Raw genomic sequence first — 26463 nt, forward strand, 5'->3', positions numbered from 1 at the left:
GATCAGTGTTGTTGCCCAGTCTAAAAGCCCCACAACACAGACAATCACAGCAACCAATAAGTCTTTCAACATACATATGGACATGTAAGTATTGTTTTAAGACAGACTTGGAAAAATGTGAACCTATCCTTGAAGATCTACTTCCCATAGGTTCCAAACCCTGTGCACTGTGCATTTTACTCATGATTTAAAAAATCATATTTTAAGTACTGAATGCTCTGTGGTTTCAGTGACATCCATCACCTTAATGGAGATCGGGATTCTGCCCAGTGCTGCAATGATCCTGCTCCTCAGTCGAGTGCTCTTCTTGGCGGTCACTATGGCTTACTACTACCACCTGGGCCGTAAGCCAAAGAAAATCTGAACTGCATGTATGATACTTACAGGGAGGGGACAGCTGAGCACAGATCACAAACGTGGGGTCAAGAAGGGTTGGATTATTATTTGATTAGGGCTTGGAGCATTACTTTGCCAGCTGATGCCCCCTGCCCTTTTCCATGGGACCTAACCTATTGCAACCCCTAGTATTCAACAGACAAGCACAGTCTCACATTCCAGACTCTACAACACGAATGAGAAACCTCATGGTGAAAGTGAATTAATCTTTCACTGGGCTGTGAGGTCAAGCCCCTCTTGACACACATTCCTCCTTTTGTGCAGTTCTGAGTGCTGTTATTATAAAGAAGGAGCTAGCAGTATGTAGTACATTGCGTTCTTGTGTCACCTATTTCTATGATTTCATATGTACAGTATGGCATAATTTCAAACATCTGACTATGTTGTTAATGTACAGCTACATGATTTCCAGATTCAGTATTTAGTATTATCTGTTTGACAGAAAGTTGCATCTTGACACTGCTTCTTAATCACACTCAAGGACCAAGAGTTTGTGCTTTAATTTGTTTCCTGTTTGATGTTAATTCAAACTGTATGTATGTTGACGTGAAACCTGGATATCTGTGCTCTTGCATGCCTCTCCAGTGAACACATTGAATGGAAAAAAGCATCAGCTGTACTTAGTGTAAGATTCAGGTCCAGTCAGATAAGTTTAATGCTGGATGAGTGACAGTAAACATTTTGTTACACTGCTGATAGCTCTCCTGGTCAACACACTGAGGAAAGTCCTCATGGTCAGTTTATACTCTCAATCATGCCCGTCAATCATATTCAGATTTAGACTACCCAAAAAGAAATGCTGAATCGAAACATTTTTTCAGGGACATAGTGACTTTTTTATTCCTTGAGGTATCAGTCATGAGGTTCTACCAAAGTGAATAGGATTTTTTTTTGTACAGATTATTTACATTTCTGAGATTAATACATGGAATGTTGATGAATGCACATGTGAACTGACTCATAAAAGAGTCATTCTCTTATTGTTCTCTCTCTCCCAGCCTGAGTGATCTTACAGGAAGTATTTAACATTCTGACCTTTACTGTAAAGCTAATGTCACAAGCCGAGCATGTCCGTGTGCGGGGTAAACAAACCTGTCCTGGTTCCTCTTTAGTGATGTAGCACAGTTTTTTTTACATACATCATATCCTTAGTCTTGCCTTAAAACTACTTAAAAGTAAAACAGTCATCTACACTGCATCCAACTTCTTGTATATATGTAAATAAAATTATTTACTATGATGTGGTGTTCTTGTGAACCAAACACGGAACTTGTTCAGTATTAGTTAAATGATTTTCAAAGGCTGATCTTTTCTCTTGGCGTGTCTTGTTTTGTACCTATTTAAGTGACATTTGTGCTTTGACGTCATGCATGCAATATAATCCACCAAAAGAAAATGGCTCAAACTGTGTAGCAAGCTGCCACAGCTGATAAATAAAGGTGATAATGGGGGTGAATGGATGCATTAGCCAAAAATGACATGAAGCCTGTATAAGGTAATTAAACTCTGCGCTTTAAAACATACACATAACCCAACACTTAACAGTTTTCACCCAATTAATTTTATCAAAACATTTTCTACCTCCCAAAACTTGGCTGCCCTCAGGTACGTGACACCCCAGTTCAGTTTTAGAGCCGTGCCAGCAATGCTAACTCTGATCTCTGCTGCTCATACTCTTCAGCACCTAAGGCCAGTCAAAAAGACAGTCTAAAAATAGTTGACTCTTTTTGTAAATTTAACTTGAAACATAATTTTGAGTCAAACAAGGAGCATACTGTAGGTCTCCTCCAAAGGTGGTCCACATTGTTGCAAATAACCATGTTGAGTCCTGCCCTAGAAGGGAGTGGTCCTGAGGTCACAGTGATTGTGGGTTTGCAGTTGCAAGTCCAGCGCTGAAGGCAGATGTGCTTGTTACTTGGGTGAGCTTTTGGTTCAGATAGGGGACGTGAAACATGGGTGAGGTCTCCCATATCCTCAAAAGTTGTAATTATCCTTTTCCTAGTGTTTAATTAGATGCAACTCTCCTGAGTGACATTGTGCACCCCATCCTACTGCTCTGTCCTGACTGGCATGGTAATTACGGAGTTCAAAAAAAATTTCTTTCCATTTCCGTCGATACTACAGGCCTCAAATCATCAACCCAGTGAAATGTTCAAAGGTCTGTGAGGCAGGTTATTTTAGGAGAGATTGGCAGTTTCAGGGGGATGGGCAGCGGGAGGGAGGCAAAGAAATGGCTCTTTCATCCTCCTGGTTCTCTGACGTAAATTAGTCCAGATATTACATTGGTAGGTTGTGTCCTTGAAATCTTAGAGGAATGGTAAGTTTAGCTGTTCATTCCCTCTGATGTAGATCCAACATATATTGTACTGTTGTGACTAGCATACCAGGTCAAACTGTTTCAAGTTGTAGCATTGTGTTTTTATGTATATATGTGCTATACTGTACCTTTAAAAATGAATTGTTATGGATTTCCACCATTTAGTTTGAAATAAAAACACTTGTTTATTTTGAAGACTTCAAAAGTGGTGCAGCCAACTTTGTTCCTTTTTGTCCTTTATGATTGACATATATAGAGCTGCATTTAATTATTTTCATTACCGATCGGTCTGCTTATTATTTTCTCAATTAACTGCTTGGCCTCTAAAATATTTATTTATTTATGTATTTATTTTAATCACAATTTCTGCATGAAGCCTCACGTCTACTGGAATTATTATGTATTCATCCTAGGCTCTCATTGTAAACATTGCACATTGGATTTAAAACAAAGTTTACAAATGAACTACTTCAAACACACTGAAATACCATAAATCCCCACCTTACATAACAGGACTCTTAAGGTGGAGAACAGCTTTCTACTGGATCAAAACATCCAGTGTACCTCTGCTAATGTTTTCCCTGTGAGCTGAGCCTGAGTGGGCTTTAAACCTGTTGTGTCACTGATGCCCAGCAGCAAGGGGCAGGCTTTCATGTTATACACTCATTGATTTGATAGCTGACAGCTATAAAGCAGCCTTGAACAGAATATCTTCCTCCTTTCCTGTTGTAACCTTGAAAGTGGAGAGCTTTTGGCAAAATGTTCGGTTAAATTCAACAAAAATACATTACAAAACAGAATCCACAACTTAGTTTGGACAAGTCTCAACAAAGAAACTGAAGGGCTGTTGTGTAATCTCATCCTTTATTTTGTGTTTTGTGTTTGGAAGATGTTGAGCATGTCACAACACAGTCATCTTCAGGTCTCCACAAAGATCTTTTCGGTGAATTTTAATGAGTGTACCTGGTTTAGCCCTCCGCATATTCTAGCTTAACTTTTCCCATCCTACCCCAGCGTTCTCTCTCCTTTCCTCTTCTACACACACACTAACACACACACACATTGGGCAAATGATGAAAAGGAGGATTGTGTAGCACAGGAAAAGTGTGTGTGGTTAAGGTTGTTTATAGGCAAAAAGCTCCCATGTGTCTCTGTGTGTATGCATTCCCCCCATACTTTCCACTTAATATATTGAATCCTGGTTTATTTCTTAGGGCATGGTGGTAAACAGTATTTTAGAATGGCTCACAAAGGATCATTTAAAAGGCAGAGTAAAACATCTTGTCAGGTTTAAACAGCAGCACCACCAGTTGATCATCTTCTGGTATAAATTTTTCAGTAGAGTGGACAAGCAATGGCTGTAAATATTCTTATTTTGCGTTTTCTCATGATGAAAGAATAATTATTTTCTGGTCTTAAAACCTTTGGATAAACTCAACATAACCCAAACTGCCTTAATGTGATCATCAGGTTAAACTGAAACTATAATAATCAGAAGGTATCAGAAAGTCTCTGCCTAATGTTGCCACCCACATTTGACAAGAGCTGATAATAGTTTTTACAGTCTGCTGCAGCTGCAACCACATAAAAGGTCTCTGTAACATCTCTGGAAGGAGGAAACAAATGTTTCTATGGTACTACAAGGACTGATAATGTGCCTGTGACATATTCAACAACATAGTTTACAATGTACTACACTAAAGAGATGTAAAGCAATGGGTGGCAGCAATTTCTCATTGTCTACTGTTTTTCACATCAAAATATCTGCTTTTTAGTAATAAGGAGGAGATAGACAAGGAAGTAATTATATGTTATCACAAGAAATACTTGTGTGTAGTGCTGAAGGAAGTATTCAGGTCAAGCATTGGAGCTGAATCTTACTGTTGTAGCTGGTGGAGATTGAGCTAATTTTTAACTATACAGGACTGCAGCTAGACATTTATTTTCATTATAGATTAATCTCCTGATTAATTGAGAAATTGTTTTGTGTGTAAAAATTTGGAAAATAGTGAGAAATGTCCATCACCATTATGACCATAGCCCAAAGTGACTGCACCTTTACAATGCTTGGTTTGTTCAAATCTGAGAATTCTTAGAAATATAATAAATAAAAATAAAAATAATTAGACGGAAAAGCAGTAAATTCTCACTTTTGAGAAACTGGAGTCATGAAATTGTTGTCAGTTAATTAATCTACGACTAATAATTTCTGCTGTATTTGTATTGACTGTTGGGTAGTTTTATCTGTTACAAAGCATCATATTTTACAACACTTTTATGTCTGGTAGCTACCCAAAACCTTTACCTGTAAATTAACTTGTCACTAAAGGCGTCGAAGAATGCTAGTGGAGTGGAAAGTACAGTATTTCCTCATGAAATGTAGTGGAGTGGAAGTATTAAGTTGTATTAAAGAACCTGAAATACTAAATAGGATACATTACTTGAGTAAATCTACTTTTACCATTCTGTTAGACCCTCTCTACTTGGCAGGACAGGAAAGGGTTAAGAAAAAAGTAGCTCACCATGGCTGCCGCACGGTGGGGGTGTGGGCATTTTCCCACACACTCCACCAGACTCAGACATGCTCACATCTCGCCTCTCACCAACACAGACAGTTTAGTCACACAGCAGACAGAACAGAGGACAGTCGACCACTTAGCCAACTGTTACCACCTTTAGAGAAGACGTCCAAGTAAGTTTTTATCGCATTTGCACGTTTCTAACTCGTTAGTATAAACAGAAGATTTCGCCAGAAAGTGTAAACTTGCCGTTGTAAGTTATCCGCCATCTCCTCTGCCTTTAAAAAAAACTGTTTAGCCCCAGAACAACAATTAATGATAATTTTCTTATCAAACTAACCGAAAATTTAGGTTAGCTGTGTCGAGTGAAAAGACGTCAGTTTACAGTTGACGTTATCGTAACGTTAGCAAATGTTTTTAACGCTCGGTAAAGTCTTGGAAAAGGTTTACCGAACCGAAAACTGTAGAGAAAATGTTCAAACCTGTAAGTAAATAAACGTCTTCACATTTTATGACTTTAGCGTGCTGTTATTTGTTAAGAGAAACGTTCACGTCTGGTTTTTCATGCTGTAATCCCTCCCCATGTCCAAACTGGCGTTCCCTTCATAGTGCGCTTTAAATGAAAGTGGTGGGGTCAAAGTCTACAAATAATCTAAAGTTTAAGTTAGGCTGATACAGGGCCCTGTCTAAATTTCTCAGAGCTAGTGGATATCTTCCAAAGTTGCAGCCATTTTAGTAGGAATTCCCTCTTTTCTTTTCTTTTTTTTTATAACTTTGCTCAACAGCATACACAAAGGGGCAATTTTATACTAGAATGACTTAAACTTGACTAAGCTTCATATGAACTTATGAATAACCTTATAATGCGGTTTGCACAATACTAGGACTGTGGATTTTTTCCCACATCACTGACACTGAAAACACATTAGAAAGGGATCCTTACAGGCCAGTAAGAACAGGAGGAATTATTACAGCAAGCAAAAAATCTCTGTCAGTATTCATATGGGCGACTAACTGTTGGTTTATGATAGACTTAAACATTAAAGCAGATGCCAAGTTGTCCCGCAAATGATTAGCTTGGCTTTCATGGGTTTAGCATGGTGAAATAGTGTCATTATTTCTAAAGTGATGACATTTCACTATTCCACAATATTAGCCCATGTACATGTACAGTGTCAGTGTGTGAGGAAAGCTATCCTCATCACCGGGTTCAAATCTTCCACTTTGGACAAGGTTTTATGATGCTGCATATCAGTATGAAAGTGCAGCTCTATTGTTGTGTTCTTTAGCAATAGCCCTGGTTATGTGTGGATCTCTTATAGTTCCCTGCACTGTTATTTTACAGCAAAGCAGTCAGAGATGTTTCTATGGGACATTAACTTGTTTCTTACATGTTACTGTATGTTACTATGGTGATCTGTACAAAGGTATTTCTGTGGCAAACCCAAAAAGAAACAATGAATAAGCCATACACCAGTGAGGCAACATACAGTTACCGCAGTACTTTTGCAGCCCTCTTGCATTAGGTGCAAGCTTTTGAGCAATATCAGCAATATAAGCAGAAATTCTTAACAGAGCAAGCACCCATAGTAGAGCAAAGTAAATTTACTCTCATACTGCTCTCATACTCTGTTACTCTGCACGAAGAAATTATTAGTAAATCTGTCAATGACTTAGCAACATAATTTGAATGGCTATACTGTTAATTTCTAAAAGTTTGCTTTTGGGTTAGTAAAAATGCTCCAGTTTGCCAACGCCGGCATTCAGACGGCTATGTATTCGATGGCTGCTTGTTGTGTCTACAAATTGCTGCATATCACTGGATTACCAAGTCTGTAACATCTTATACACATTTGAACACTGTAGGTGAGGGGTTTTTTTTTAAACCAACCAACCAGTTTTTCTCTCTTACTGCGAGCTGATATTTTCATCCTGTTACCAAAGCCACATTGTTTTCTTCCATCAGTTTTATATTATAAAATAAAATACCTTGTAACAGGTGTCACTGATAGAACAGATTATCAGTAATATCTAGTAGACGTAAGTTGAAGCCACTTGTGCTCTGTTTAGTCTTGTTGCCATAGATGCTTCATCATTTCCAGTGGATGATGGGAAGTCACCTGGCAATGATCACCAGTGGGGTAGTCCCATAGATACTAATTTGGAAATCCCCTTCATCCCACAGATTTTATTGAAGCTTATTGAGTGATAAGGCATTGCCTTGACTACAGATTTTAAATGACCCATATGATTGAGAACCTTTATAGATGTAGCAGATGTTGCAGTATCACTCATTAAGCAGAATTTACAATAGCTGTTCCTAGAAATGTATGTGTGGTTTCCTCTCACTCAAGCAAAATTGCTCACCTTTTCATCAAAACACCATTGTAGACAATGAGCTACATCCTGTCTACACAGAGGGATAAATGACATTGTTGCAGATGTTAAAAGCAGGATTTTGGCATGGTATTAAAGGCTTTAGTACAAGGATGATGTAGGCAGGTTCATGCCAGCACAATGGCCTCACAGATGTGTGAATGGATTTTATATGGTAGCAGGGGGTACATGGAGGTTGGCACATCGCCTGACATTTTGTGTGCGACGGTTGATCCATGCTGGGTCCATTACAGACACCGTCACTGCCATCTGTCCCTCACGCTGTCTTCACAATTGTTTATGTACCCCACGCTTCTGAGCTGGCTCCTTGTGAAGGAAACAAGCACTGATTTCAGTTCAACACCCACTAAAAGAGGTGTTAAATTTTAGTGTGATTGTGATCACACTGATTACCAAACCGTAGGGAGGGAAATGGGGGCTCTGAAGAGAAAAATGGCTGTGTGAGGTCATGGAGTTTGGAAAGTTCAGGTGACTCATTTGCAGTTTTCTCAAGGGAAGTTATATTTTTTTCTGCACATGGTTTTTGCACCATGAGCTCAAGCCTCCCCTGGGCTTTTTTTTTCTGCTGCCCCAGTTCAAATAAACTACATTGTCTCTTGATTTCAGCTGCATTATAAATACCACTGTAGCTCTTACACAAGGTTACAATGGCACTGTTCCTTGGAACTGCTGTTTGGCTCTGCTTTGGATTTCCATTGCACTTTCCCTTCTTTATTTTCACTTCGGAAGAGATTTGTCATTCACTTTCAGGGAGTCCAGTGCAACTGGGTTAGCCTAGGTAGACTCACAAGAAATGAAACTTTAAAATTGTACCACATTTTATCTGCTCCATGTGTGAGTTTGCATAGAAGTATATTGTATTTATGGTTTGGCTTGGCTTTGCTCCCAACCTCAGTATAGTCAGTGGGCTGCTTATGGATAAATTGGGCTGGGCCTGCTGCCCTATTTAATTTGTTGTTTGAAAAATATGATAAGTAGCACTAAGCCATTGTTAGGAATTGTTTTCACATGGACAGGGCTCAGTCAGCAGACAATGGTAGTCATAACTAAGCCTTTTTTAATCTGCACTGCTGCTCACCATCTAGACATAAAGACCAGCAATCTCCTTTAAGGATTATCTACTTTGTCATAGTATCTGCTGTGTGGTTTTGGCTTTGTGCTGTGTTCAGTTTTGTAAACATGAAATTGTCTTGGTATTTAGGTTATTGAGGAAATTTAATAACCTAGTATAGTAATAGCAATATTAACCTCATCCATGTTTTAATAGGCCTATTCTACAAACTGTGTCTTCCACATAAAGCTTAAACCCAGCTAAGCATATTGGACTGGAAAGAATTAAAGTATTCATTTGTCCACATTTGCATTTGTAATGGTTCAAATTTTATTACTTGGTGAATCCTGACTTTACCCTACAGACCAATGAATCTAATTGGGAAGTTTTGATTAGACCAAGAGAATTTGAAGTTTTCATTTCCAATAATGTAATATAATTATGTAATTGTGTTAAAACAGTTAGTCAAAAAACACAGCGAGTAAACAACATGACAGCATTTTTACATGGGCGTTGTTCTTTATTTAATTCCATAATTAAAATTTGCTGTAATTCATTTCCTATTTTCGTGTTGCATATATTGAAAAGAGATGGCAACTGAGATATTGCTGGTTCACTTTTCACTTGCGAGTATGACACAGGAAGATAAAATTCTTAACAGTCAGATATGGCTGAGAGATATCAGCAAAGTAAATATGCTTTATTTGCAAGTTATTTGACTGTGTTTCCAAGGTAACTCAAAAGTAATTTACTAATAATACAAGATGTCAGTCATTGCTGAAAGTGAAATTTAGCTCCATGAAACATTGCTTTACATAACATTACTCACCCAGTCAGATCTTGCTCTGTCATAGCACAACATTCATTTTCATTTTCAGTGCCCTGTGCTTGTCTTCAGTGTAATCTAAAAACAAGGAATTCACCATTGTGACAAAATAGTTAGACAGTGATCTATGAAAACAAGGTTTTTTTTTTTTTTGATGGAACTGAAGTAAGTGTATCCTTTGTGTTTCAGAATGATACACGCTAAGCTGTAGATGATGAGTTCCCTCTTTCACTTTTAAAACTAAATACACACTATGATAGACAGGGAGAAGAGAACAGCTTGTCATCTGGTATACGGGGAGTTGTCTTCGTGGAATATTTTCAGACTCCTCAAATAACCACAATGGCTGGTTATATTTTCAGTTCTCCCCTGAAGGAAAAGGTCTGGTTGTGGTAAATATTTTCTTTGGACTTATGGACGCCAGTCTGAAACATGTTGCCAGAGAGTTTCATAAAGTGTCCCTGTACTGTACTGTATGTGTGGTGCTAGCCTGGCCTGCAGGTGTTTTCTCGAAGGAAAATGTTGCTCACAGAGAAGTCACTGAATGCAGTCATATAGGTATGAAACACAAATATATGAGTGTGAGGCAAACTGATTGTAAAACTATGCAGACGTCACTGTAACATGCCCAAACTTAAAATGCCAGACAGCGACAGAGGGTCTGATTCACAGTATTATTGTGGTGTCTGTTATGTGGTCATGTGATATGTCATGTCAGGCTTGTTGAATATGGTTGGATATAGTCTTAAATAAGCGTCTCTTGTTGTATATTTGGCTCCAATTATTTAATAAAATTTACTGTAAAAATGTGTGTTTATAACCTAGCCTGTTGCTGCTAGTAAACACAGTAGTAGATGGGGCTAGTTTCCCCCTCTTGTGATGACAATATGCCTAACCACATGTTCTGTCATAGGCTCCAAACAGTCATCATGACTTCACCACTTGCCACTTTGTGGTGGTCTTTCACTCAATCTGTCTCACAAGGGAGGTTCCCCTTGTTCGTCAAGAATAAAATAGCACTCATTAACAAACTTGCTTTCAAAAACATACAATATTGTCATAAAACTTAATATTATACAACAATAGGCCAATTGTTGTCTCCTAAAAGTGGTTATTAGAGCAGGCTGGGTTGCTTAAGACTGGAGAGACGTGCCTGTTGAAAACAAATTAGGCTGGTGTTGCTGCTTTGAAGATTAAAGTTGCGTTTAATCAAGAACCCAACTGTGCAGATTTTCCTGTGTCCTTGTTCTGTGGCTCACATATTATGCCATTACAGCCAGGCTATCTCAAGGTTAACTGTCTCTGTTTTCTGTTGGGTTTTTTTCATGTTGTGTCTGTCTTTTTATCTCACATGCCCACGCTATACTACAATATTTATTTCTGATATTTAATATAACCAATCAATTCTGTTTACTTCTGTCTTCCAGAAACGCAACCATGGGGAAAGGATGCATCACAGTCACCAAATACTTTCTATTCCTCTTCAACCTCCTCTTCTTTGTAAGTAATCACATGTCTTCATCACTGCTTAGTGGCCATCCTGCAATAATTGCACTTTCATACTCTGTATTGTCAGAATTGTGTCACATGACTTCGACTCTGTCAGTAGCTCGGTTTACCCAAGACAGAAAGATAGGTATGCTGAGCTCCTTTAGTTGAATCAGACACTTATGACGTGTTGAGAGCTGTGTGACGCCTTTCAGGTTTTTATTTGAATAAGCGTCCTTATCCAAATAGAACCGGAGATTAGTTTAGATACATAGGGAAATGTTGCTGTGACTCTGCCTGGGGTGAGAAACTTAACTCAGTATCTCAGCACATCCAGGTCTAAACAACAGCAGATGGTTTCTGTTTGTTTCTTCCTCACTCACATTGACCACAACATAAAGTCTAGGGGTTGATAAAACCCCAGACTTCTAAAACTGACTCAGAGGATGTCCAGACCTTTCCAATGAGTCTGTGGCTGTAAACCTGATGCAGACCTTTTGATGTGAATGCTCAGCTGGTGTCTAAAAGGAAGTGTGTGTGTCTGTGTCAGTGTTTGTCCATGTGGATACATTAGACTAGGAGGGGCTAGGGGAAGCCAGGAAGTGGTGGGCTAATGATGGCTGCTGGGAGCTCAACGGTCCCTCTAAATGAACAGTTCTTAACCAGGGCTCTAATTACTGTTGTTGGGGAGGGGTGGCATAACAAGGGGGAAGCTGGTGAATCAACAGAGCCTCTCATCTATGAATTTTGCCCCCTCTACAGTTCCCCACAACTTCTAAACAAGGGCCTTTTTAATTACATAGAAGTTCCAAATTTCATAACCTCATTACAAGGGTACCTACGGTAAAACTGATAATTTTCTGAGGCTTTCAGACGCCAGTGACAAAATGTCCCAGTCTAGAGATGATTATTCTTCTCATCTCTAATAGTGTTGACCCCTTTATCCTCACTTGACACTACTGCACGTTAATTGTGATAAATTCCAGCAAAGTGGAGGTGAGGGCAGGTTGGGTTGTTTAAGACTGGTGCCTGTTGTGATCTTATCCACATCATCTTTCCCCCTGCATATGCTGTGAGAGAAAGACAGGCAGACAAAAAGACAGAGAGAAGAGTTAAGATCTGATTAATCCCAGATGTGACAGACTGAAGAAGCAAAAATAAGGCTCTCTGTTTAAGACATACCAGTACACATTCTGTATTTTACACTCACATGAGATTTGGTGCATGACTCTTTTCTGTTTCCCCTCCACAGATCTTTGGAGCATTGATCATGGGCTTTGGACTGTGGGTTCTCTTTGATAACCAGAGCTTCATTGCTGTTCTGCGTAAGTGTTATAAACTCACATACACCCGCTGTCCTGCTGCCACGTTTGTTAGCGATAACACTCACGGCAACAAACATTCAGCACTTTGGAGGCAGCTGGCCTGAGCACAGTGGAAGTGGAAATAGAGATCGGAGAGTGTGCTTGTCAAATCCTAAAACCTCTGGCCTACTCTGCGCAGCTTATGCGGATTTTATCCCCTAGGACTCATTCCCAAGGAGCCACGAAAAGATGTTCGCAACAATCCAAAAATATGACTCACAGATGAAATTTGATGACTTCCTCCGCCTCTCAAAAGCTGCCCTATAGACATGCAGACACACACTAACAGACACATCTGTTGTGATCCTGGGGAGTAGGTTAGTCAGGGGAGGTGACAGGCCGTTAATTATCGAGGCATTCAAGTTGTTTTATCTTATGTTGGAAAATAGCGGCTTTATTTCCCCACAGTTTCCACTGAGTTGTACTTTGAACTTGCCTGTTCTCTCACTTCCCCAGATGGCAGAGGCGCACAGATAGAATCTCCCACCCCCACAGATGTTGTCACAGATATATTTGTAGACCCTGCATAGTAAGAAAGACAACAAGCTTCAAAATGGCTTGCTATGAGAGCCAAAGTTATCAGTTTTGTCACAGAAGACAATGTGTCTCACTTAGGTTATCTGCTGCAAAGACACTAGAGAAAGCATAATGAAACCCAGCTCCAGTCTTGCCTGAAAAGAACAGGGAACCAAGGATGGAAACTCTTAGTTGCCATAAATCTTGTTATAAATGCTTTCAGTGTATTCTTCCCAGATGGAGCATTGCCCAGAGCAGCAGTGAAGTTTTCTCCTAGTTTATAAAGAAGAATTCTTTCAGTTTATTATCTGCCAACTTCATACTTGTTGGAAGTTAAGAGTTAGCATTTCTTTCAATTAGACTGTGATGCCCTTTTCCTATAGGAGATGAACAAGAGTGCTTGGAATGTTAACCCATGCAGATCAGCCTGAGATATGGTTATAACCTGCATTACTGTTAAATATATACTATTTGAATAAAACAACATAACTTTTTCTAGCTAAATTAGAAACTACATTGATAATTGATAATCGTTTACTATTTATCTCACGCTCTCTGGCTCTAGCCTTTTAAATGTGAGGATTTTTTTTGTAAACCAAAAATCTTTTGACTGCTCAGCAGAAAAAAAAAAAAAGAATCTGAAGACATCATCTTTTCACTATTTTCTGATGGCATATTGACAAAAATAATTCCTGTCCATAACTAAATAAAGTTATTTGATAAGAATGTCTAAGGACCAAGCAGGGCTAAATAAATCTATGTTTAGGCTGGAGGTCTGCACTGTTTTGACTAATGAGTTGCAAAAAGGCTAGACGAAGACCATCCAGAACTGACCTTGTGTCCTAAACAAGTCCCAGTGAATCCTGCGTTCCTATTTCAATGTCACTGTCAAGAGAGAAATCACTCCAAGGTTATTACTGAGCTGTGTTTGCTTATCTCCAGCCAGGCATTCAGAACTTAAAGGCAGTATAGTATCCATCATCCCTGCCAGCCCCAGTCCTATTGTTATGATAATCCAGCTGTTCCTCCAGAGATAGCAGAGATCCTGCTTTACTGATATCCTGAAGATATCCCTTCCTATGAGGGGCTTGATGACCTTCTCTCCTCCATATCTTTTTGATCCCTATACCCGGGATAGGTTAACCTCAACTCTTCCCTGGGTCCATGGATTTTTAACCTCACTGGAAATCTCCTACCACTCTGTAAAGGAACAAAAACCAAAGCCTCATACTACTCTGTTTATTGACTCTCTGTGTTCCCCTCAGATGTTATACCATTGCCTGACCATAAACAGGATCTCTGTGTTTTCAGTTTCCATTCTTCATGAGTGATATTAATAGAGGCTGTTGCAGCTGTCCCAGTGACTTCAAGCCCGGGGAACTTGGGGGAATGTTTTGGTTTCAAGCCCCCTCTTTTTCAGTTAAAAGGCCATCTTTCTCTAAATGTATATCCATCTATATCAATACAGTGCTGTTAATAGTTTACACCAGTGATATGATGTCTTGAGTTTATCTCACTGGCACTTGCCAAAACACAGCTTGCCTTGTGTTTAAACAAAAGGCAACCTTGGAAAGGATGTCTGTTAGCCAGAGAGTGTGACAAAACACAGTTTGGAAATATGCTGCAGATTAATTCAGAAACTTTCAGAGAAGAGAATTTGGTTGGAAAATGATTTTTTTTTTTTTTAGACTGAAATTTAGCAGAGAGTAGATCTAGTTTACATTTTAAAACTGTAAATAATGTCAACCATAACTTTCACCAGCTGTTTACAAGCTGTGTGTGTGTCTCTGGTCATGTTTACAGATGACAGTACTCCCTCCACCCTCAGCAGCTTTCCTAAGGGGCACCATAATTCTTTCCTCTTTAAATGGAAAGTTCCATGGAAACCACCCGAGGAACTATTTTAGAAAATCTAGCAGAGACCTATATGGAAACGTGCCATAGTACATGACAGAGTAGCACAGTAACCATGTGACCACATGCTGACTTCAGGAGAATTGTATGTTTTAGTTATTACCACAGAGGAACACAGATGCTAGTTTTACAGCTGGAAACATGTCAAGTACAGTATCTGTTGCTCTGCAACTTTCATGCACCTGGGAGTGGGCCTGGGAGGAAATACTTTTTTGGAGTTTTAAAAGACTTTTATTTTAATAGCGTAGGATAGAAACTGCAGCTGAATTGTAAAAGACCTGTTGATTGTGTTTTACTGCTGGTTACTACATGATGTTAGAGGAAATGGTCAATCCAAAGAATTGATGTTGATGATTACTATAACATCCCAAGAATATTATGCCACAGGAAAACTTAAGAAGTGGTCAGAACAGAGAATTGGTTTGAGGTTGCATTAGTGTTGTATGACGTTCTTTCTAACGCCATAGTGTATGTTTTTACTGGAACAGTTGTTCATTTAGTTGCAGGGAAACCACACACAAACATCCATCTCAATTTTAGTTCCCACAGTTAATAATCTTATGATCTTAGCTTATGATCTACATGGAAGAAAATATGCTGATGGTCCATTATAGTGTAGTAAATCTGTGTTTCATTGATTTAATGTTCCACAACTGCAGTGAAATAGCTCTTATCTTTTCACCAAACTGTAAGACTAATAACTATATCATATTTGTAGTATGTATCATGCAGCACCAGTTAAGCACTGAAATATTTGTGTCGTTGTTTTCTCTGCTCTTTCTCAGCTATAGATATTGATCTGATATGTCAGCAACTAAAGTTATAGTAGACTCTTGCAGAAGTGTGGTTTGCTTGTTAGGGGTAGTTCTCAGTCAGTCAGTTAAGCAGTCACTTAACCTGTGAACATCTGTTGCTTTTGCAGACACTGTGTGTGTGTGTGGTGTGTGTGTGTGTGTGTGGTGTGTGTGTGTGTGTGTGTGTGTGTGTGGTAACAGAGACTGAAATAACATGCTTCAACAGAGTGCTGGATATAGAACATACAGTATACTTGTCTGCCTCCCTTTAATAATATAATAATATCCTGTAGCCACATAAACACTCTGCATATGTTGACCCAAGTACGTTTAGCTTTCAATTATTCTCAAACTAGCACAACACTGGTAACATATGTGGAGTCAGTCATGTGCATGCATGTAATGACGTCTTTGTGCAAGTGTTTGCGCTAGTTCATACATACATATCCATAGTCAGAGGTACAGTACAACATCTGTGTACAAAATATGATATACATAAAGTATGTTTTCATTACGTGCTACAATTAATAGTTACTTCCTTTATCAGTTAATCTGCAGCATATTTTCCTGAGAAATGGGCTTTTAGACTAGGGTAGTAGTTTATTCCAAAGAACTGGGGGATGGTAGGAAAATGCTCTGCCACTCTACAGATTCCTTATTTATATTTGGGATAATGACACAGCCTGCATCCTGTCATAATGTACAGTCATTAAGTTTTACACAGTAGAGTTACACATAGAAAGACAACTTGCTTTATAGTCTATTAGATAATTAATTTTCATTGTGTATCTGCCAGAGTGTATACTGCAGCATCAGCAGCTAATAAGAAGAGAGAATTTGGAATAACTACATCTATTCAGTTTCCTATTGAACAAGCTAAGAGCAACATTGCAGTATACTCATAGAACAGCAGTGGAGGAGCTGCTGTGTCTTTCAGCTTATTCACTAAATGGATGGGACTGAGTTATTTGTTAGCTCTGGCTGGTTTGCTTGGCCCAGGAATCTTTGGGAGCTGAAGCCATTTCACAGCGCTCAGATTCTGGCTTCATCTGCAGACCGAGCTCTGACTCTCTGGAGCTTCTCCAACCCAGATAACACAGCCACATAATGGCTCCAGTTTATCTCCTCTCCAACCTTCCAATCTTCCATTTCAGTGCCAGCCCCTCCTCCTCCTGGATCCCTCCCGCTCTACATACCAAAGAGGGAACTCAATTAATCTCGCCACACATTGACTTGTCTAGGTGCAACTCTCTCTGGTGGCCTATTAAATTCATTTTTGTGGGAGAAAAGCAGGAGGATACTCTTAATGTAGAGGAGTAGGTTTGCTGAAACTTTTTTGGCTCGCGGTAACTGTCTGTATCAAAATGGTTTTGCATGTGAACAAGTCATTCCTCTAAGCCATATTTGTTTGCAAGAACACACTAAAGTAGAAAAACAAGAGCAGAGGTCAGGACCCTGTTGCTGTTTTATCATGAAAAATCATGTGGGTTACTATATTGTTTTAAGCAAAGATTCTTAACTGAAGGACTGAATTCAACTACAGGCTCTTGCTATAAAACTGTTGTAGCAGATGTGCAGTTTACATTGCCTGTATGGGTTTCAGTGGTTCTGTGTAAGTTGAACTCTTCCTGTGTTTTTTCTATTTCTGTCTGTTTTCAGAGGAGTCATCACACACTGTAAAAGTGGCTTCATACATCCTCATTGGAGTGGGTTCGCTGTCAATGGCAATGGGCTTCTTCGGCTGCATAGGAGCCATCTATGAAATCCGTTGTCTGCTGGGTCTGGTGAGCAGTCACACTGACTTTAAGCTCTAATGCTAACATGCTACAGCTTAGTTTCACCTAACACCCTCACTTAACACCTGACAGTCAGAAAGTAAATATGTGTCAGAAACTTATGTAAGATCATGTGATTGTGATGTGTGATGTGATCAGTTCACTCATGACCACACAGGAAGCTCAATGGTGGGTTACTTGACAGAGAAAGTAGAACCTCAACCTCATCTCTCTGTAATTGAAGTTTGTAATAAAGCCATAAAATGCCCAAAAATAAGATTTAAAAAAATTCTCTTCCAGCTTCATTGTACCTTCAGGATCTCCCTATTGTGTATTTCAAGTTCTTGCACTACCTTTAAAACACACAAAAGCGACAGCTAAGTGCACCTGCTCAAAATGTCAAGCTTGACTAAGAACACCTGATAAATTCCTGCTGACAGTAAAGCCCTTCAGCGTTTCTGCTTATGTGTGGGCAGAGGGTTCACAGCATGTGTGGATTTACTGGGGGGGGCTGACAGGGATAAAGCCAGTGAGATGTAGGGGGTACAACAAGAGTGGGGATGGGTGCGTAACCTCTACAGTGTTAAACCTGCTAGGGGTTAACTGAAGAACTGCTGTGACCTACTTCTCCCAGTGACAGTGACCAGCTGGCAGCAGACCCCCCATTGTACACACACACCACCTTTACACTCATTGAGGATATACAGAAGGCTGTAGAAGGATCTTTAATGGCTTATATTATATTGCTGAAAGCTTTAGTGATTAGGTTTAAGATGTGTGCATCTGTAAATCTGTTAATTACATTTTAAAATGGAAGGTAAAAATGTTAGTCCAAGAGTGTTTTTCTTTTCTGGTTTTGTGACATAATGCATTGTTGGATCATAAATGTTGCTAACTGACATTCCCCTTCCTCCTCCACAGTACTTCACCTGCCTCCTGCTCATCCTCATCGCTCAGGTCACTGCTGGAGTTCTCATATACTTCCAGAGAGAGCCGGTAAACACTAGTGTATTTTTTCTACTTTTCTACTTTTACTACTTTTCTCCCTTCCCCTATTTCTTAATTTCACTTCTTTGTAGTTTGTCCTCCTGTCTCCACTGTAGGTTTTTATGGTCCTCTTACTTTTACCTTTTTTATTCTGTCTTATTTTAACCTTCTTTCAACCCTCTCTTCCTTCCACCACCCTGGTACAGGTGGAGACTAATGGGTGTTTGTGCTTCCCCTCTGCACAGCTGTTTCTGGCTGCATTTAGGTTTTAGCTAAACTTTATAGTAAGTTCCCCTGTGTCCTACAGTTTTTAACTCAATGAATGGAAAGTGACGCAATGTTGGTTTGTGACTGATGTGACGCTGGATGCTGGTAGAAAGTGAGATGAGGCAGGTGGAGTAAATGAGATGTGTTACAGCTACAGAGGAAGTAGAATGGAGGCTCTTGCACTGCATGTTTCCATTGTTGTCACATTTCTTCCTGTTGGTGTATTTGTGTTTTGTGTTGTAGAGGGCAAACAAATTTATGGTGAATGTGTGTTGCTAAAGTGTGTGTCATATAGTTACATATTCAATTGCATAACATTGCCCCATCTGAGACTGTTAATTATCACCCCTGTGACCAAAACAACTTTCAACTGACGTCTCTGATTATTCAGTGCCCCCTACAGGCGGGATTGTCAAATCACCACAGTCAATTGAATATGTTTGAGCCCATACTCTGAGTTCAGTGTCAGCAAATCCTGAAAAAACAAATCAAACTGTAATAATGTTTAAAGCCCTTGATAGATAGATAAATAAACTTAGGGGGAAACATTAGTCATTGATACTCAGGAAAGGACAAATTAGGAAACTAGAATTAGACAGGAAATTAGACAGGTCACAACAAGCCACATATTTTCTGTGTTCAGTGTGTACAGTGTGTCTCAAAAATGGACAAAAGGCTTATGTTTTACTCTATGGGTTGAGGTTAAGTTAAATAAACAGTTGGATTATCTTTAAAAAAAAATGTTGTCACAAAGCTGAAAACAAGGGTGTTTTTCTGAACTTGTGCAAAGTTGATTTTTCTGATAATTAATGACAGCAATGATATGCCATGTGTAGTGGCACTACGATACTACGCTCTCCCAAAGGACAGTTTTGCTCAGAAATCTGCCACTAAGAAAGATAGTAGTGTTGCACCTTAAACAATACCAGTAAAATATAAAACAAAACCTCAGAAGGAAAAAAAAAGTCAGATGGAAATACATAAATACATAAAATACTATAGAATACATAATATGTTGTTTTTGAGTTTTACATCTGTGGAGCATTTAGACATCTTTAATGGGTCTCTTAGCAGAATTTTAAGTTACTAAATACACCATAAATGAGGTATAATTTAAACCCTCCTCTTGGTTTTTCAATCTGGTGATCAAATCAGCAATAGATCCAGCCTTAAATAAGAGAACCAGCAGTTTGCACTGTGTGTGTGAAGGGAGTGTTGTGTTTGAACACAACAATCTCCAGGACCAGTTTCATACTCTGAACATAGCCTATTCCCTCCCAGGAAGTAAAAAGCCTTTCCCTTGATAAACCTCACCCCTGACTCAGGAGTAGGTGGAGGCTGTTGTTACCCTTTCAGCTGTTAGCCCTCTAGCATGTATGTTTGTGTGTTTCTCTGAGAGCAGTGTCTGTAGCCTTAGACGCACCCCCTGTGTTTAAGGCTCACCACAGGGCAGGGTGGTGCCCTTTCCCAGAATAGGGTGAGGCTCTCACTCATCTCCAGTAGAGCTCTGAAACTACATCGCTGCTACTGCTCTGTGGTCATGCACACATAAACACAGAGTCACGCTCCTGCTAAGCTGTATTTGTGCAGTGTTTCAGCCCAGCATGGGACTCCACAGGGCAATACCACCCGAGGTGCTGCCCTAAGAAACATTAAGTTCAGATGTTGCTAGTAAATTTTAGAAAAAGATTTAGTGTGCGTGTGTTTGTTTTCTTTTCTTCAACACTATCTCCCTGCCATGCACCAAAGATTGATTTCTATGTGGACAACCTGTTTACTCTTTTTTTGGCTTATATATAAAACATGCACAAACATACTATTTATGTACAGTTATCTATAGTATTTGTGTCAACTACACCAATTTGCATTGTTGGTGATGTATTGTCATCTAATTTCTAGCTGAAATATGAGATGTCCAACATCATCAAGGGTATGATAATTAACTACACTGGCCAGAACAGGACCACAGAGCACACATGGGACTTCATTCAGAGGACGGTAAGTTGACTCTTTTACCTGGTTTGTCACACACACAAAAGTCTAATGTAATGAACAATTTTAATTTCCATTCTTTTAAGCTAGTTAGACAGAACATTTAAATCAAACTGAATGCATCAAGAAAGTCTGTTTTAATAAAGTCACTGTTGCATTGCTTGTACCATTAGCACCCCTGTAAACACATGATCAGCAGCTGGTTGGAAAAACAGAAGCTATTTGGTCAGTGTTGTTATCTGTGGTGGCTGTTGCAGGAACAGGAGCACATACATTTTTAGAATGGGTGTCTAAGGTGTGAATTCAGTTCTTAACCCTGCAGTACTAGTCGCATGTTCTTTTGATGGCAATGTTGCGTTCACATGATGTCTGCAGAATGGGCAGGACAGGGAAACCTCCCATTACTCCAAAGTGTTTATGTATGGTTACCCCTACCACTTGCCAGATTTAGCTACTTTTGTGGTGTTTGTTCTGTATTTTGAGCGGTTCTATCTTTGAATAGGAATTGTAACTTGTTGGAGGCCAAAGTAAACAGTTTTTCCAACTTGGTTGCTTCTAATTACGATTCAAACAATATAATGTGAACTTGGCATAATGTACGGGGCCAGGCAACAATGTCATTTATCAATGGCACTCTGTCCAGCTCTTAAGCCTTATCTTGCAATTTTATAGAAAGTGATAAAAAATCCTGGATCTCCCACTTTAACTGGATACATACCAACATTTAATGGATTCTTCCCTGGCCTCTGCCCCATCCCTCCACCAAGTTTGGTGCAAATTGGGTCAGTAAATTTTGCAGAATCCTGCTTACAAACAAACCACAAACAGACACTGGTGAAAACATAACCACCTTGGATTATGCCTGAGTAACTGAGACATTGTTTCAACAAAAGCAAGTTGCCGTTGAGTTTTTCATATTTTTATTTATGGATTTGAGGAGCACAAACAAAACTCTATTCACTTTCATCATTTTGGTCTGGCGGCAGAGTTTTCATGACCAGGGGGAAAGGGATAAAATATCTTTCTGTTCTTTGGGTGAACTGCCTCATTAAACTAATCAGCCCACAGCAAATAAAAACAGGTCTGAAGCAAGCCGAAGTCAGATGGCTCCACGCTGATACACACATTCTGAAGTCTGTGCATTTTCATTACTGCCTTTTTGTACCACCCCCCACCCCCTGTTCCTGCCAAACTTCTTCCCTCTGATCTCTCTGAACACATCAGCCAAGAAGAGACGTGACAAAAACGTTCGTTGACTGAGACAATGGATTTTCTAGTTTTGGCTTCATCTTATTTATTTTACCTATAGTTTCTGCCTCTGCTCTCTTTCATGTGTCCCTTTTTTCACATCCTGCCTCTCTTTTATCTCACCAGATGAAGTGCTGTGGATGGACTGGTCCAGGAAACTGGTCTGAGAACCTTCTGATCAAGAACAGCTCAAAGAACCTCTACCCATGCTCTTGTCGCAATGAGAGCCTGTCTGGCACGGACATCCAGGAAGTAGGCCTGTGTGAGCACTTGTCCACAGACATGCCCATCTATGAAACGGTATGTGACAGTTCTAAAATCTGTTTCTAATAGTAGTAAAATACATGTTGTGTTAAAGTTAAAGTTAAATGTGCAGCATTTAGCTACTCCAGTAATGCGCAAAATTGTACTTTAATACATTAAATGCACTTAGTTGAATTTAGTGCTATACCATCTTGACATCTTAGCTCTGTTTTGTTGAATTGTTGTCCTCAAGAAAAGCTACCCATCCCTGCTGAGGTCTATGTAAATGGGAACATTTTATCTTTAGGTCCAGACCATGGTCTCTCTTCCTTCAGCCAGGAGAACAATGCTCCAGCACGCCTGCATTGTTCTGATAGACCTCATGCCTTTACCCATTACATAAGTCAGTTAGACTCATGTTGTGTAACTCCGGGTGCCAGCTCAGTGTGGCACTGTGGTTGCACTTAATCAGCACAGTGAATTCCGACAGCTGAGGCATGTTGTTTGTGCTTTGTGATTTGTTCAAATACCAGGAAAGCTCTACTGTTCTGTTGTTTGGTCTGCATGTTTCAGGAACTTTACTCTCTCTCTGTACTGTTTTCTTCAGCTCTGCTAAGCCGTGTTATTCTTCCCCTCACTGAATCAGTCCAAAGCCAACAGTTGAGTTTTGAAATGGCTCTGTTCATGTCCGGCTGGGATCACGGAGTCATTCATCTCTGCTCTACATGTTGGCTTGCCACCCCACCCACCCACCCCACCGCCTTCCATGTCTGTCTCAGCCTCATTCTCTCTCTCCTTCTCCGTCTCTCCTTCAGGGCTGTATAACCAGTGTGGAGAAATGGTTCCTGGAGAACTGTGGGGTTATTCTGGGAATGTGTGTTGGTGTGGCAGTCGTGGAGGTACAGTACCTAGCCCTCCCTCATGCTAGTCTTAAAGGATCCCCTTATCCATATTGACCATGAATCTATTCCTGCGTGACACACCTCCATCATGAAAGATAGCAGACAAAATCCACAGTCCTCAGTCGACACAAAAACTGCATTCTCGGTTTAGCCAAAACTAGTATGAGGCTTCATCAGTCAGAGTTAAAGAAATAGTTCACCATTTTGGATAATAAGCTTTTTGGCTTTCTTGGTGACAGTTGGATAAGAAAATTGACACCACTCATAGTTGACCTATGTCTGTACATAGACTCATCATATTTTACAGAAGTTGCATGTAGGTTTGTTCCATCTAATAGCAACACTAAACCGACATTACTGGGGAGTGTGAATATTTGTCCCTTATCTTTTGCAGTGGAATTATGTTAGGAATGGGATCGCTTCATTGCCAGTATAGAGGCAGAGAGATTACAGCAGCCAGTGACTGTTATAACTAAACCAAAATGATTAGTTAATTAAATCAATCAACAGGAAAATAATGAGCACATATTTTAATAATCAAGTAGTAGTTAAGTCTTTTTTAAGCAAAAATGCTAAATATGTTCTTCTTCCAACTTCCAAAATGTGAGGATTTGCTGCTTTTCTCATGTTATTTGATAGTAAATTGAATATATTAAGGTTTTTGAGTGTTGGTTTGAACAAAACAAGCTATTTGAAAACTGCGATGAGCACTTTTATTATCTGTAGGCATTTTATAGACCAAGCAGATAGTTAGTTAGTCAAGAAAACAAATGTCTGATTAATTGGTAACAACTTAAATTGTTTGTTGCAGTCCTGCTTTCAACATACAAAATACAGAGATGTTTACATTGTTTACACATTGTTTATATGATTTAATTCTTTGGTTTTGACACATGTTTGAGTGAAATGCTCCACTGGTCAGTTTGAACTCTGATAACTAAGGTGATGACTCCATTTCCTCCAGCTCCTCGGGATGATTCTCTCCATGTGTCTGTGCAAGAGTGTCGTCCAGGAGGATTATACCAAAGTACCGAAGTACTGAGCTGAAGACAGAGCCAACTTCACACCACACACAGATGGATGGACTCTTTCCCTCTCCCACTCTCTCTCTCCTCATCTCACATTCTTACATACACACGCATATGCACACACACACACACACAGAATAAGACAGCTGTCTCCACCATTTGAGCTTCTCCTGGCTTGACAGCTGTGCAAATTTCACACGCCCCATATGTTCCACGTTAAACACACTCACCTCTCAGTCAAACTTGACACACTTGTTGGACATAAGTTCACAAGTTACCATTGTCGTCTTATTTGTATTTTCTAAGGAGACATTTGTGATATTTTTTGGTGAAAGCCTGAGAATTTTGTGGTTTGATACTATGCAAATGTTCATTTATGTGTTGTTTTGTTTTCCTTGGCTGACCTCAGTGACGCGCTTACAACGTAGTAGGAGAGAGAGCACTTTAGTGACATTTGGTGAGCTGAGAACTGGAGCATCTTCTGCTTCTGACTCTGGGGCAGGGAGATGAGACGGAGGCAGGAGGATGTGGGTGTGTGCGTGGTAAAACGCTCTTAAGGATTAATGCCACTCTGTGATCCTGCAGCTGGTATTTTTGGTGCAGAGGGTGGAGGAGAGGCCCAGGGCAGGGCTGCTGTGGTCGAGGTTTTGGTTTCTCTCATCAGCTTCTTGTGCCCAGTAGCCCTGATATTAACCTGTGTTTACACCCACCAACACCACCTCCTCCTCCCCCTCATCCCTCCGAGTATCCATCATCTGTTAGCTTTTCTGAATCACATCTCTGTCTTCCTCTAGGGTGTGTCTGACTGGTAACCAGTAGCTTTCCAAAATAGTTTTGCATGAAGTAAGTGTGTATGATGTGTTGAGTGAGTATTTTATTTCTTTTTGTTCCTTTTTATATTCCCATGTCATCTCTGTCTTTTTTTACATCTGTATATATGTCTTTGGCAAGGGGTTATGGCACTTCGGTGCTTGGTCAGCATTTTATATGGGAAAGCTGTCACCCACATACTCTTGTTTTAAGAGTCCTATTGTTCTTCATTTCCTCTCTGTTGCTGATGATGTACAGAATGTGGCTGCACAGCAGCTTGTCAGCACTATTTGGGTCTGAATCAGAGAAATTGTAACCCTTAGAGTGAATCTGTCATCACTCATGAAGCTATATTTTCATTTATTCAGCATAGCATGAGTTTGTGAACAGTCTACCATGGTGCCTGCCCTGAACATCTTTATTTAAGGCCCTCGCACCTGCCTTCATTTAGAAAAATATTGTTTTGGGTTTTTTTTACCATTGTAACAGTGACATGAAAATGGCAGCTGTGTGACCACAGTGTATTTTCCTTCCTTCTCTGCATGATTGTTTTCCAAGAAGTCATTTTGCCTGGTTTATATTATCAGTAACAAGAGCAGAGAAAAATGTTGGAAGCAAGCAGTGATTGCATATTTTCAGAGGCTGCTATGACCAGAAAATGACTGTTCATCAACCCATGCTATTTTTGCTATAAAAAAAAAAAAAAAAAAAGTTGCATTGAGTTTCCTCATCCCACTTAGTATCCATCTCACCATCTCAGTCTTTCCATTCATTTCAAACACACTATTATGGCTGAATTTATGGTTAATTTAGTGGATAGATTGCACTTTTATGTGGCTTGTAGTTTTTCATGCCATCTCGCTCAAGTCATTTCAAATCATATTCATCATGCTGCAATTACACAAGAGGGAGGAAACTGGTCATTGTTTAAAAGAACAGTTGTGTCTTTCACAATTACAGTCAGCCTCTATTTTATGACCTGCCAAATTGAAACATTAATTTAACTTAATGAGAAATGAAGGCTTTTTACTGTGTGTTTAAGATATTTTTACACTTTTAGAAAAAAATGAATGATTTTGTTTAGCAGAAAAAATATTTGTGGACCTGTAAGCCATGTTTAAAAACATATTGTGTATTTGTATAATTGAGAACTATTAAACTTAAATCCACTTGACTCCATTGAACGTTTCTTTTATTGAATCTTATTTAAAAGCTAGTTTAACAGTGGTAACAGAACCAATACTATTTGATCTTTCCTCATGATCAGATATCAGGTTTTGTACCTAAAGAAGCCAGAAGATGGCAGTATATACTTTACAGTGCACTGGCTCAGGCAGGAATGCATTTGGGCAAAATTACTAGGTTATGGTGTTTTAAGTGCTTCATCAATGGATTCATTATGTTTTAAAAACCTTTCTAAAAGCTGCAGGTTTAATTATGGGCTTTATGCAGATTCCTAAGAAATTAGTTATTTCACATCCTTCTTAGTTCTACACCTCTAAGCTAATTCTTTTTTTTCTTTTTCTTTTTTTTTTTTTGACTATTCCCCAGTTTAGTCTTTGTATTTTCTTGTTAATTTAGCCTGACTACCCTGTGGCTGAACAGAACAAAGAGCTCCACATCCATTCA

The 26463-nt window shown here is 39.4% G+C and overlaps 2 protein-coding genes across 2 annotated transcripts in view; both read left to right on the forward strand.

Annotated features, from left to right (window-relative positions):
* Positions 1–2918, forward strand: part of tp53i11b (tumor protein p53 inducible protein 11b) — a 32766-nt gene extending 29848 nt beyond the window's left edge. Inside the window, exon 8 of the mRNA XM_018666432.1 lies at positions 231–2918. Within this exon, the coding sequence (XP_018521948.1) occupies positions 231–364 (134 nt within the window). The 3' untranslated portion in view covers positions 365–2918. The remainder of the gene's footprint in view (positions 1–230) is intronic.
* A 2329-nt stretch (positions 2919–5247) lies between these two features.
* On the forward strand, positions 5248–26013 carry cd82b (CD82 molecule b). Its single transcript, XM_018666431.2, has 9 exons — positions 5248–5405; positions 10934–11006; positions 12247–12319; positions 17242–17366; positions 18279–18353; positions 20511–20609; positions 21978–22151; positions 22910–22993; positions 23961–26013. Exons 2-9 carry the CDS (start codon positions 10944–10946, stop codon positions 24036–24038), a joined length of 771 nt encoding a protein of 256 aa, XP_018521947.1. The 5' UTR covers positions 5248–5405; positions 10934–10943; the 3' UTR covers positions 24039–26013.
* The last annotated feature ends 450 nt before the right edge of the window (positions 26014–26463 follow it).

Source organism: Lates calcarifer, linkage group LG10 (assembly GCF_001640805.2).
Source record: "Lates calcarifer isolate ASB-BC8 linkage group LG10, TLL_Latcal_v3, whole genome shotgun sequence".
NCBI classification, from domain to species: domain Eukaryota; kingdom Metazoa; phylum Chordata; class Actinopteri; family Centropomidae; genus Lates; species Lates calcarifer.